The sequence below is a fragment of the Arvicola amphibius genome, chromosome 5 (genome assembly GCF_903992535.2).
Source record: "Arvicola amphibius chromosome 5, mArvAmp1.2, whole genome shotgun sequence".
NCBI classification, from domain to species: domain Eukaryota; kingdom Metazoa; phylum Chordata; class Mammalia; order Rodentia; family Cricetidae; genus Arvicola; species Arvicola amphibius.
Window position 1 is genome coordinate 26,059,622 of NC_052051.1, and position 14,271 is coordinate 26,073,892.

The window sequence follows — 14,271 nt, forward strand, 5'->3', positions numbered from 1 at the left end:
TCAAAGTCAGCAACAGTGAGTTGAGTTGCTTCATAGCTCCAAAACACCCATGCTTTCAAGGATCCATGTAATAATCTTCCTTATGGCCTAAATTTACCCGCAAAGCTCTTTTCCCACTGAATGGAATAAATTGAGTTTGGTGGTGTACGTGGATGAAAGAAAGTCTGGATACTTTTGAATAGGAACTGTTGGCCACAGCAGCCATACTTTAAACACGAATGTTTTAGTTAGATCTGTTGGCACAGGCCTGTAATCCCAGCTATTCTGGGGAGGTTGAGGCAGAGTCAAGCCAGCCTTTGTGACTTATTAAGAACTTGAAAATAAAAGGTAAAAAGGGCTTGGAAGGTAGTTTAGTGGTAGAGCAGCTACCATGCATGAGCTCAATTTCCACACAGAAAAACACAAAGCAGGCATTTTAGAGTGATTCTTCCTCATTTAATACAAGTATGTGTATGTGTTGGAGATTATGAGTGATTCAAAAATGTTTGAAATAAGTTACAGTATCCTCTCAGAGGTGACTCAGTCGCAGATTGGAAAAATAAAAAACTGTAAACAAAACAACTAAAAGTCAGGTATAGTTGGGCATGTATTTTAATCCCTCATGTATTAATGGGAGGCAAAGAAAAGAGAACAATAGCCTGAGGTCAGCCTGTTTATACTGTGAGATTTTGTTTCAAAATAACAATAAAGGGTGCTCAATGGTTGTGTGAGGCCCTGGGTTCAATCCTTAGCACTAACACCCCCCCTCCACCAAACAAAATCCTAATATACACCTTTAATCCCAGCACTCCAGAGGCAATGGCAGGTGGCCAACCTAATCTACATAGTGAATTCCAGGACAGCCAGGACTACATAGTGAGATCCTGTCTCAAAACAAAACCAAACCCAAACTGTCATAAAAAGAAATGAAACAATTTTAGAAGTTATTCCTCAACTCCCTGGTGGGATGAAATCAAGTGGGGGATGTAAAAATAGGTAAATCTTACCTATAGTCTATTCATTGTAGATTGTTTGCTTTCTGGATTTGAGCCTAGTGTGACCAGAACTAAGCACTGCTGAGCCCCTTAGGTGGCAGGGGTCAGACTGCTCTGTGATTGCTGTCTCAGCCCTGGCAGCCTGTGTGCTAACACCAGAAAGAATAGAGTGTTTCCTCACCCACAGAAACCTTCCAAAAACTATAAAATCCGACTTCCTAGTTTTAAAAACGGGCCATTAATCCAGTTCAGGGCTGACTGTAGAAATGTTTCTGGACATTGATTCAAAAAATGCAGAGAAAAATACTTTATGTTCTGGGTGCTCCAAACCTCATCCCATTTAATACTTGCAATCAAGGTTCTGAGAGAGGCTCCACTGCTCACTGTGAGTGTGTAATAACAGCTATCATTTATTCTATGTCAGAAGCCAAGTTACAGGAGCCTAATAATATCAGGATCCTCTACACCCTCTCCCCGATCTTTTAGATACTTCATGCTAATTTGTACCCCATCAATCTTGTGCAATAGTAAGCTAACACAGATCAAATCGAGGCTCACAGGGGTTAAGAGGAGTCAGGGAGTGACCGCTAGGATTCTAAATCTAGATTTGGTCGACCCTGGGACCTGATCTCTCTCCAGGGTACTGCCTCTAAAATAACGTTCACGTGCATTTTCATCTAAATGGCCCTTAAGTCTTTATTACCAAATTCACCTGACAGCAATTCTGCGGTAGACTGCAGGTGCACCCTCAGCAAATACATTGCGGTCCGACAGTACACGAGGAAATGGGCAACCGTCTAGGTCAGTCAATCAAGAAATAACCGTTTTACTGATATGAGTGTCTCTCTGCTTATTACTATGCGCCAGTTGAGTCATTTAAGGGTGGACCAAAAGGGAAAGTCCTGCTTCTTGTCACCCACCAGAAGTGCAGATGAGAACTGTATTCCGGGGAAATGCCCACAGTGAAGCAGGGTACTGGACTACCAATTCCGGATCCTCACTCTCACTGGACCCGCCCCTAGTCCCAAAAAGCGTGGAACGGGTTAAACGCGGCTAGGGGGAATCCAGCCACCGCCCCTTCCCAGCAACACCTCCCAGAAACCCTCAGGGCTCCGCTAGTTCCCGAACCTCGCGAGACCCCGCCCCATCCCTTCCTGACCGACTTCCCGCCCCCTTCTTTACCGAGCTCTGAGCGCAGCGGGGTACGGAAGAGAGTGGGCGGAGAGCAAGAGTCCCGGAGCACGACGGGAAATGTGGTCCAAGCACTTCAGGCAGCCATTTTCTTCCGGAGCGGGGGAGGCCGGGGAGCTAGTAAGGACTACAAATCCCAGCCATCCTTTCGGTTTGTTTTTGTTCAAAAAAAAAAAAAAAACCCACACTCCCCCTCCTCACTCTTCTCTCTCTCTCACACACACGCGGGCACACATACACACACACATACACACACCCACGGCAGACACTCACGGACCGGAGCGTCGAAGGGAAGGCTGCGTCTCGCCATCCCGGCCCGCCACTAGTCCGGTCTCGGTTTCCCAGCAGGGCGGGAAAGCGGAGGCCCGAGCCGTGACCTCTGACCCCGTGGTTATGCGGAGCCGCCGCATTCCTTAGTCGTCGCGGGGCTGCCGCCGCCGCTGCCACCGTGGGCGACTGACGCAGCGCGGGCGCGTGGAGCTGCCGCCCCTCCCCCATCGCCGCCCTCGCGCCGGGTCTCGCGCCAGCCGGTCCCGGTGCGCCCGCCCTCTCCGGCCGCACCCGAGTCCTCGCACGCGCCGCCGCCACGCGCCCCCCGCCGCTGCCGCCTCCGCCCCAGCCCCGCGCCGCCACCGCCCCAGCCCGCCCCACCCGGAGGTCCCGCGTGGAGCCGCCGCCGCCACCGCGGAGGAGGAGGATGAAGGACAAACAGAAGAGGAAGAAGGAGCGCACGTGGGCCGAGGCCGCGCGCCTGGTGAGGCGAGCTGCCCGGGGGGCCGCGGCGGGGGTCTGGGGGGTGGGCTCCCGCGCAGCTCCCGGGGCGGGGGAGGGGCGAGGCCCTGCCCACCGCAGCAGGGGGCGGGGCCGCCCGGGTGTGGAGTGCCGGACGTCCCCGGCCTTCGGGCCGTGGCGCCTTTTTCTGCACACCCCACTGAATTCCTGCGGAGGGGCGAGCTGGCGAACGGCTCCTCCCCTCTGAGCGCCTGGGCTTCGGCCTCCCCTCCCCCACGTCGGCAGCGACAGGGTGTCCCGGGAAACGCCGTTTATTCATTTGCGGGAGTGAGGTTTCCGGGAAGGGTCGGAAGTGCTTCCTTGACTACTTCGTGGGCAGTGGAGTGGGTCACTGGACACCGCGAGGGTGGGAACGCGCCCCTGGTTTCAAGGACACGAGAAGCATTTAGAGCGTTGGCAATTTAAACCAGGTGTGTGTCGGGAAGCAATTGCTGAGGACCAATCTGGTCCCTGAGCTGTGGTTCTTGGTTCTCAAACTTGAGTGCCCAGTGGGAGTATACTTGGGGACTTGGTTTAAAACACTGTTTCTAGGACTCATTTTAAACACACTGAACCCGAGACTGTTTAGAAACAGTACTTTAGCCAGCTGCTTAAGGGATTATTATGCAGGTGGCCCGTGGACTTTCAAATCACACTGAACCTCTGTGAGTGCTCTAGAGGTAGGCACTTTGCAGGAGGAATTGAATACAGTTTACAAAGAGTGTATGTCTTCATACAGAGGTTTCTGCCCAGAGGGTTTAGCAAGACATACATACATACATACATACATACATCAATAAATCGATTGCTTGAGCTTGAGCTAGTTCCCTGCCCAGAGGGTTTGTGAACGTGTGAGACCACTTCCTTTTGAAATTAAAATACAAAGCCAAAAGACTTGCGGCATGTTCTTAATTGCTGATGACAGTCCTAATAGGCTATACTTTTCTTGGAGATGTCACTTCCTCAGGCGCCACAGTGCAAGGTTATGGTGCATCCTTCTTGTCTGTTGACGCCCTGTATTTTATATATAAATGTTATAATTCAGTTTTGATGATGGAGTCAAGCTCACCTTTCTTATGGTTTCTTTTAATGAAAAGTGAGTTCTGCCTCTAAAGTGCTGGAGGTTGATAAAAATTTAGAGTGCACCCTTGTGTTTCTTGTGCTCATGAAAGCCGGTTATTGATTTAACCAGGCTGTTGGAACTACCAGAGAATTTCCACTGGCGTTTCTGGTCATCTGTCTTCTCTTGTTACCCTGGGAACAGAAACGGGGTTTGTGTAAGGTTGTAGTTTGGTTTTTTTTTTTTTTTTTTTTTTTTTGTCTGGCATATGAAAATTGAAATCCCTTGGTGGTACCCCCCCTTCTGTGATTCAATCAAAACTAGAATATTTGGCTAGTTTTTACGATCTTGGAACTTGAGGATTTCTTAAGCGATGCTTCATGTGGAGACAAATTAAGGCCTGCAGGAACCTATGAAAAATGAACCTATGAAATGAAGTGGTTTTTTTTTTTTTTTTTTTTTTTTTTTTTAACCATGGAGGTTGTTGAGTCTTGACTGTTCATTGAAATTCTGAGTTTTTGTGTGCAGGTGTTTGACTCTGGGCACCCAAAGAAAATTTGTTTGCCAGAGCCCTGCTTGTTAGAGGTAGGTGAAAGTACCTTCAAATTCTGTGTTATGTTCTGACAATTCTAAAAATCAAAGTTCTTTTGGCTCTTATTATTTGAAAGGCTCTAGCAATTTGGAATCCGCTGTTGTTTTAAGCCTCTTTAGGTTCTTAAATTTACTGTGGTTTGAATTCCAAGGTTAAGGTTGCTATTTCTATTTTATTACTGGCTCACCTTCAAGCTCAATTATCTTAAGTTATTTCTCTTTCTCTTCTTTGACTCTTGGGTTAAAAATAGTACTCTGAACAGGAATTTCTTTGTGGCGTAGTTGTACATTTGAAAGAGGACTTGTGGGAATGTGGTATGTAATCTTGTATATCTTTTATGTGGTTTGTGTTTTAGAATTTTCTGTGTCTTTGTGGGGGTGGGAGGGAGACTTGAGTCTTCTTCCCACTGAGTTTATTAGCTTCTACTGCAGAGGGCTACCTGACAAGCAGAGAGTGGCATGGCAGCGCATTCATTTTGCAACAGGATTATTAACACTACTTTTGAACAGTTGAAATTAAAGTGTGTGTGGTGACCACATGCATTTGTCAGGTGGAAGTTTCTAGTTTCTCTTGGCTTCACTCGGGTTGGCAAGAAGATAATCTTTTAAATGCTGTTTTGGTGGAGGAAAGCCGAGAATTCATCCCTGCAGAGGTTTTTTTTTTTTTTTTTTTTTTTTTTTTTTTTTTTTTTTTTTTTTTTTTTTTTTTTTTTTTTTGCAGTTGTTTTAAAAAGTGGACATTTTTCTCTCAGATGCCTTTTAGTGTGGTTCTAGCTGTCTGAAGTAGAGAAGGGTAAATTTGCCTGCTTGTTAGGAACAATTTGGGAGAAACAGCCAAGGGGATTTCCCTTTAAACTGAGTACAACTCTTAAATAGATTTCTGTCTTACACTTACACTGACCATTCTTACATCAAACATTTTTATTCCTTTTAAGTAGAAGAGATACTTTTTTTCTTTCCTTCAAAAAAATGTGCAGTCTATAGAGAAAGCCTGGGACTAGAACACTGCAGGAGTGTTCTGACAGCTAGTGGCATATGCAATTGTAATGAAAATGAATACTTTGTATCTTTAGGTGTAACTTCTCTTTAGAATTTTCTTCTGTTTTGAGATTCTCAAGATCTTCCTGGCTACTATTTAAATAACTGGTAGATATTTTTTTCAGAGTCATGCTTCCCAAAAAAAATGTTTGTGGGAAGATTGCTAGCTCAGCTAGTATCAAAGAGATGGTATCTTGTAATTGGACATTAGTAGCATGTAGGTTTATTGTAGGTTTGTTAAGTCAGCCTTGCCTGTTGGCACTTGGGTAATCTATAAAGAGGAGGAGCTTGTGGAGATAGGCATTCAGATCCTTGAATAGCACTCCAGGTGTGTGTTACTGGAGATGCACAGAATTAAATGGATATCTTGTTTTTTGCCTCTTGTTTAGGAATAAATATGATTAGTTTCTCACTTCCCTTTGAAGTCTCCTGGCTTGGGAGATAATTACTTGTACTGTGAAACAGTGGGAATACCATAAGAGATTGGAGTCTGCCTGGCGTAGATCAGGAACTGCTTCCAAAAGGAAGGCACTTTGTGACATGAGTCTTGTAGGGTCAGTGTAAAGTAGGGAGGCCTATCACAGAGGAGCCCATACATGCAGGAGCTGATGAAAGAAGAATGGCTGAGGGAGGAGAGAAAACAAAGAATGGATACAACATTTGCAAAGTGTGTAGCTGGGGTGGGGCAAAGAATAGTTGTCACTGGTGCAGAAGCAGAAAGTGTTAGTGAGGTGGTCTGGTAGTCTTTGGGGGCCTTGTGTGCTCAGCCTCTGAGCACCTACAGGTCCCTATTTAAGTGCTCTTTAATCTGAGAGAAGATCTCCAAATACTTGAAGAGTGAGAGAGGACCTTTGGCTCAGATTGGCTAGGTACTTGCTTTAGGTTAGAGACTAGAATTTAAATCTTGGCCTATCTGTTTCTAAAGCCTGTGCTTTAGTGGGAGGCAGGGTGGGCTCTGGAAACTTACCTGTAGAGAGACAGGCAGAGTTATTGAGAATGATTTAAAATAGAACCATGATGAAGGTAGGCTCAAGATCCCTAGAATTTGGCCTGGCACAAAGCAGGTGTTCCCTGTGGTTTTAAATGAGGGACAACCACAAATAGGGGTGGATTTAGGAAAACAGGGCCTTACCGTGTTTATATGGAAGAGGGTAGGCTGTTAAGTTGTGTCATTGGCTGTGGTCGTGAACCAGGTAGATGAGAGTGAAGGATGCCACGTGTGTTGCTCAATTAGGTGATTTGAGTGCCAACCAAGGTAGGGAATGTAGGGAGAAAGGGCGGGCTGAGGGGATATAAACTAGAGGTGCTGAGGTGAATTAGAGTAGAACAAATTAAGAATGGATAACTAGACCGAGGAGTTAGAGCTACTTGAGTCTGAAGCTTGGGAGAAAGTCAGGACTAGAGGTAGATAGGATCGGATTCCTCAGCATTAGAATAAGTGTTAGTAATTGACACATTATCCAGGAGCAATGTAAAAATTAGAGAGGCTAAGGAGGAAGAGTAGAAGTTTTGTTTTAGTGCTCACTTCTTCAAACCTTGATTTCCTTTAGTGACAAGGTCTTCTGTGGCATTCCTTTGGAACTTCCTGCTCGTCTTTTTTTTTTTTTTTTTTTTTATGAAGGCAGGTAGAGCTTGGGTGTTACACTTCTTAGCTTGAATGCCTGAAGCAGCTGCGCAGGTGTAGAAAGTAAGATGATGACGTCTTTCTTTTCCTTCCTTAGAAGAGGAACATTTCTGAAACAGCTCAGCTTCTTAGAGTGAGAACTGCAGTTGCTGGGGAAGTGCTGACTTAGTTAGAGATGAACTAACACAAATAGGACATTAGGTTCCTTACGGTTTTGTTATATGTCACTGTCACACACAGAACCATAGCGTCATGTAGTCAAGTGCCAAAATGTACTGTGGCAGTCAACCCCCGGAATTTCATAGTATAATGGAAAAGAACTGAAGATGGACATGGCATATTCTTGTAATCCCAGCCCTTGGGAGGTAGAGACAATGGGATCAAGACTTCAGGTCATCTTTGGCTGCATGGCAAGTTCAGAACTAGCCTAGGTTGTCTCAGAACAAAACTGAACATTCAGCCCAGTGTTAGGGTGTACACCTTTAATCCCAACACTTGGGATTAAAGAGACAGGTGGGTCTTTATGAATTTGACTGGCCTGGTCTTCAAAGTGAGTTCTGCGCCAGCTTAGACTGCATAGTGAGTCTGTATCCAGAATAAAAAAAAAAAAAACCTGTATATATACACATACCCATATGGGTACTAGTCAGAACTTTTTTCTAAGACACAGTGTCATTATGTAGCTTGGCTGGTCTTAAGTTCAAGACCAGGCTGGCCTTGAACCCACAGACATCAGTCTGCTTTTTCTGGGATTAAAGGCATGTGCCACCACTCTTGGCCTGAAAGTTCCTTGGGAATGAAAATTTGAATGAATTTCCATTTTAACATATATTTTGCAGCAATATTTTTTTGTTGTTGTTGTTGGTTGTTTTTATCTTTTGAGATAGGCCTCACAAGAGATTGCATGCTGGGACTAAAGGAGTACACTGCCACACCTGGTTTATATTTTGTGTTTTAACAACATTAGCTCCTGCAGTTCCCAGAGCTGCTGCTAAGATTTTGCATACTATTTATTGCACATAGATGTTAAAATAGCTATCCTTAGAATTTAGATTTGAATGTTTCACCTAATTGGTATTTTTATCTAATTGCATTTAATTTTCAATATACTGATAAGAATGTAATTTCTGAAGTAATTGTTTTAATGCCAAGCCACTGAGCCACACCCCAACACCAAAGTCATTTTGATTGTGGTAATCTTATCTATCCTGAGAGCTCTGCAGAGCAGTATTACCAACTGCGGTGCAGACTGATGAATGTAATGGACCTTTTCACACTGAAGTCAGGACGTTTATGTTTCTTCAGGTGTTAGAAAACTACTCGGATGCTCCAATGACACCAAAACAGATTCTGCAGGTCATAGAGGCAGAAGGACTGAAGGAAATGAGGTTTGTATTGCTCTTGTTGCTTAAGTGAGGGCTTCACAAGACATGTCTGTGATATGCAGTAGTAAGTCCACCTGTTGGTCTGTCTGTGATTCTGTATCTGATGGTAGTGTTGTGTATCCTGAGTGGAGGGTGGGAGTAGGGTGGGAGAACATCCATTTATTTTCATCAGAAATACAGTGTCTGTCACAAGACTTCATCTAGGTCTTGACCTTCAGCTAGAGTTAGATTCTTATCTTCAATAGAATCAGATAAATTCTCTAGCACACTTTTTTTTTTTAGAAGTTCTCACCATCCTGGCTTCTCAAACACTATTATTTTACAAGTTTTAGTAATAGAGAAGGAGCAAGCCCATATATGCTCTTTTCTCTATGCTTTTCTTTGCCATACCACATAAAATAATTATTTTTTTAAAATGTGCTAATGAGTAACCTTGAATTTGTTTTCCTGGAGAGAAAACAAGTAAGAAACACAGAAGTAACTGGAGGCATGAAAACCAGGGGTTGTCTTTGATTCTCCTCTCTTCTCGCCATTTATACCAACCCCTTCTTTTAAAATCCCCCTCCCCACCCCAGACAGGGTTTTTCTGTGTATCAGAGTCCTGGAACTCATCTGTAGACCAGGCTGCCCTCACTCAAGAGATTTTTCTGCCTCTACTTCCAAGTGCTAGGATTAATATGTACCACCACTGCTTAAAAAAAAATTCCTTTTATTTGTTTTGTTTGTTTTACCAGAGTGTTATGTCTGTACATTGTATTCATGTAGTGCCCATGGAGGCCGGAAGAGGGCATTGGAACTGGAGTTATATACAGTTGTGAGCTGTCATGTGTATGCTGGAGATTGAACCCAGGTCCTCTGGAAGAGCAGCCAGTGCTATTAACCACTGAGCCATCTCTCCGTCCAGCCATTTTCTTTTTTATTTAAGTAAGGAAAGAGGAGTGTGTATAACAACAGTTCCTTTTGGGAATTCAAAACAAACAGCATTTTTGATAATGGGGGATATTGCATACATGTTTATGTATGTGCAGATGCATGGATTTGTGTATGTGTATACGTGTATGTGTGTGTACCAAAGGACAACCTTGGATGTCATTCTGCCTTTTTTTTGAGTAAAGGGGTCTTTAACTGGGACCTACTGCTTGCAAATTAGGCTGTGCTAATTTGTTACCAAGCCTGTATCTGTTTCCCCAGCAGTGGAATTACAAGCCCCTGGATACCACACTTGCATTTTTTTTTAAATCAGGTGGGTTTTGGGGTATGAAGTCTGGTCTAAGTGCTTGTTTGTCAAGTACTTTATTGAATGAGTTTTTCTCCCCAGCCCTAAGCGTTAGAATATTATGTGACCAAGGAAATTGTAGTCACTTGAAATGATGGAAGTTGTTCACATTACTCAGGTCACGTATTCTTTAATGTTTTATGGGGAGGGATGCTTAGAGTTGCCTGTAGCCTATCTGTTTGACTTGTTCCTATGCACTTTGCAGTGTGATAATTGTACTTTTTTTTTTCTTGGGCCATTTCCCATCATGCTGATGTCTGCCCTCCCGTTGGATCACTATGCCTGTAGAAGGTAAATTACTCCCTTGTTTCTGCTTTTTGTTCTAGGAATTGTAGCATTCAGGATGAGGGGGAAGCTCTGTCATTGTAGATAGATGTTGTGTGTAGGAGTCACAGAAGGACTTGGCCAATGTGTTATGCCCCTTGTAGGAGATGCTAGGGTTCTAGATTCTACACCAGCTCGCTTTAGTGACTTTCTTGTTTGTTTAGTTATTTTTAGCATCCGGTGTGTTTCAAAGCAGAATAATTTATTTATTTATTTATTTATTTATTTATTATGTATACAATATTCTGTCTGTGTGTATGCCTGCAGGACAGAAGAGGGCACCGGACCCCGTTACAGATGGTTGTGAGCCAACATGTGGTTGCTGGGAATTGAACTCAGGACCTTTAGAAGAGTAGGCAATGCTCTTAACCTCTGAGCCATCTCTCCAGCCTCCCAGAATAATTTTTTTAATGTCTTTTTTACACTTAATTTATTTTTAACACTATGTAAATTAGGGCTGCTAGTTTTGAAAAATAAGGGCTTAAGATACCTTTTATTTTTAAACATACCGAGGAGAGGGAAGACAACATGCATGGGTGAATCCTAGTATTAATATTCTAGTGACAAATTTAATGATAATAGGCACTTGTCTATTTTTGACACCTTTTTCTGTTATAAGATTCAGTAAGTATCCTCTGTCTCATGAAGTCATTTTGTAACTTACTGTTGTGGCAGGGACCATGGAACTTAATATACATCTAGATAGATGTTCAAATATTACTTACTAAATCCTTTTGATGGCCTTTTTTTTTTTTTTGCAAATGAAGTCTGTAGATAAGATTCATCATTCCCTTTTACAACAAAGAAAACATTTTTGTGTGTTTTTATTAGAAAATATTCAAGTGCAAAAATAAAGTGGGAGCATCTTACGGGGATATAGTGCCACTGAGTCCATTATTTTCATACAATATTACAGTGTAGATACTGGGAAATGTGTTTTTTTTATTCAAAGTGTTTATTACATTTTACTTAAGATACTTTTGGAGAGGGGGCTGTAGAGGTAAGAGGACAACTTACAGGAGCTGGTTCAGGTCTTCTACCATATAGGTCCTAGGAGTAAAACTGAGGCCTTTAGACTTGGTGTTAGGAGCCTTTACCTGATGAGCCATCTCGCTGACCAAATCTTGTTGGGGTTTGTGTGTGTGTGTGTGTGTGTGTGTGTGTGTCTACTCATGGAGGCCAGAAAAAAGTGTCAGCGCTCCTAGAACTGGAGTTACTGACAACTGCTGTGAGCTGCCTGATAAGGGTGCTGGAAACTGAGCCCAGTCCTCTGCAAGAGAAAGCAAATATAGTTAACTGCTGAGCCGTCTCTCTGATCCTAATAACCAAAATACTGTCTTTTTTTAGTTGATATGGGGCTTGATTATGTAGCTCTAGCTGCCTTGGAACTCTCCTAGATAGACCAGGCTGACCTCAAGCTCCCAGAGATCACCTGCCTTTGCTTCTCATGTGCTGGAAGTAAATACATGCACTACTACTCCTAGCTGAAAATACTTGTTTATAATAGTAAAATTTTATTAAGGTGTATTTGTTTCTGTTTTTGAGTAGATTCTCATAACTCAGAGTGGCCTGTGACTGACTCTGTGGCTTCTGCTTTGTCCTTTCTCAGCCTCCTGAGTGCTGAGGGTCAGGTCACAAGAACGAGCCAGCATACCTGGTTAAGATAATGTGTTTAAAATTTGTTAACATACAGCTTGGACATTTTTTATTTTTAATTTGTGAGTATGCATGTGTGTATGGCATTATATATAGGTACACTCCGAAGCCGTGTGTACGTGAGTACCCCTTGGAGGCCAGAAAAGGGTATGGGAGCCCCTATACCTAAATGTTAACTGTTATGAGACATCCAGCATGGGTACCAAGACCTGAACTCTAGTCCTCTTCAAAAGCAGCAAACCTACTCATTTTTCTTTTTTCTTTTTCATCAAGATAGGAACAGGTTTTTTTTACTCTGTAGGTCAGGCTGGCCTCAAACTCAGAGATTCACTTGCTCCTGCCTGAGTGCTAGAATTAAAGGTGTGTGCTACCAGGCCTGGCTTGCAGTAAGCACTCTTAACTGCTGAACTCCCTAAATTTCTTGAGAATTCAGGTTGTATTGTCAGGGGAACACTAAAGATGTGCTTGGTATGTACTCTTAAATTACCATGCACTACAGCCTAGACACTGATTGGGATTTCTGTCGACTTTAGTTGCTTATCTTCTGCTTTCGTAATAGCATCGTTGCTCCTGCATTGCTTGCTTTGCTTTTTGGTTTGAAAGTGAATTAGAGCCAGGTGTTTGATAAGTAGAAACTGATTTTTGTGACCCATTTTCATCTTTTACAGTGGGACATCCCCTCTCGCGTGCCTCAATGCCATGCTACATTCCAACTCAAGAGGAGGAGAAGGACTATTTTATAAATTGCCTGGCCGAATTAGCCTTTTCACACTCAAGGTAAAATGATCGTTTGGTGCAAAATTCTCAAATTTTTTTTGTTGTTTGAGGTAGGGTTTGTCTGGGTAGCCCTGGCTGTCCCGGAGCTTGTTCTATAGACTAGGCTGGCCTCAAATACCTGCGTCTGCCTCACAAGTGCTAGGATTAAAGGTGTACACCACTGTGCCTGACTTTAGCACCTGGTTCTTTCTTCCCATTTCACAACATTTCCACTTTTATTTTGTTTGTTTATTGGTTTGTTTTTGTTGTTGTTTTGAGGCAGGGTTTCTTTGTGTAGCCTTGGCTGTCCTGGAGCTAGCTCTGTAGACCTGGCTGACCTCTAACTCACAGAGAGACACCTTCCTCTGTTTACCACGTGCTGGGATTAAAGGCATGCACCCCCACAACCTGGCCAGTTCTCAAAATTTTTAATGTGCATAAGAAAAACCTGGTAGGTTTGGAATGGTGCTGATGGATTGTCTTTCCTAGTATGCAATCCTAATAACACTGCTGCTTTTGTCCTTAATGGTTCTCTGGGATGCTGTGGTGTGAATAGACTATTAGGAGTGAAGTTATATCAGCTTTTATTTTTGTGTTCAGCTTTGCTTGTCTATACCTTAGTAGGTTATATGCAATTGAAAGATGAGTGTATGTAGTGGTAATTGCTGATGTGCCTTAGTGAAGATTTTGTTTGTAATAATATTGTGAGGTATAAATTACTGGGCAACTAATGTAATACCTACTCTATGGAAAGTAACTACAATGTGAATGTCAATATTTAATAATTACAAAGGAGAAGTTCATAATAAACCTTAAATAATTGGGCTGAAATGAGTAAGCAATTATTTTTCTGTCATTTCTGATATATTTGGCTATCATTTAGATCACAGTCTGAAAACATGTAAAGAGCTAATAATAGATAACTTAGGTTCTGTTGGCATAGTGGTTCTGTCATAACTGTTCAGTTAACATAGTAGCAGGAAAACAACGTTGGACTATGCACAAATTGAGGAGGCTATTTTCCGAATGTTTGTTTATTTTAGTTTGAAACGGGCTCCTTATGTAACCTCCACCTGTCTCTGTCTCTCAAGTGCTGAGATTAAAGGTGTGGCTCACCATGCCTTGCAAGGTTTACTTTTATGTGTAGGTGTGCTTGTACCATGTTTGTCTGAAGCTGGCAGAGATCAGAAGGCGGCACTGGAACTGGAATTAGATACAGATCGTTGTCAGCTGCCATATGGGTGCTGGGAACCAAATTCCTGTCCCTGCAAAAGCTACAGGTGCTCTTAAGTTCTGAGCCATCTCTGAACCCTTTTCAGCCACTAAACAAGTGCTTATTTTATCTACAAAAGCGGAAAGCAGCGCAATTTTCTTTTAGTAGGACTTAGTTGAGTGATCTTATTTAGACATAAGATGACTTGGTAATTATAGGGACACTAAAAATTGCTGATCCTTTTAGTGCTCCATAATGTATTTTAAAATGCATACACATGCACTTTCTTCCTATGAATTTTGTTTACTTGATAAGAAAATAATTAAAAAAATTTTAAATAATCTGAATAAATACAAATTATATAACTTGTTATTTCAGTAGGTTTGTGTACATGAAATATTTGTTGATGGAG

The 14,271-nt window shown here is 42.7% G+C and overlaps 1 protein-coding gene across 3 annotated transcripts in view; it reads left to right on the forward strand.

The window, feature by feature from the left end:
- Nucleotides 1-2,786: 2,786 nt before the first annotated feature.
- Nucleotides 2,787-14,271, forward strand: part of Asxl1 (ASXL transcriptional regulator 1) — a 65,186-nt gene continuing 53,701 nt past the window's right edge. Inside the window, exons 1-4 of one of the 3 annotated variants that reach the window (XM_038330821.1) lie at nt 2,787-2,919; nt 8,555-8,637; nt 10,199-10,201; nt 12,559-12,667. In XM_038330821.1, coding sequence (XP_038186749.1) covers nt 2,863-2,919; nt 8,555-8,637; nt 10,199-10,201; nt 12,559-12,667 — 252 coding nt within the window. In that variant the 5' untranslated portion in view covers nt 2,787-2,862. Of the gene's footprint in view, nt 2,920-3,228; nt 3,368-8,554; nt 8,638-10,198; nt 10,202-12,558; nt 12,668-14,271 lie in introns of those variants that run through there. The other 2 variants (XM_038330819.1, XM_038330820.1) reach the window with 2 other exon arrangements.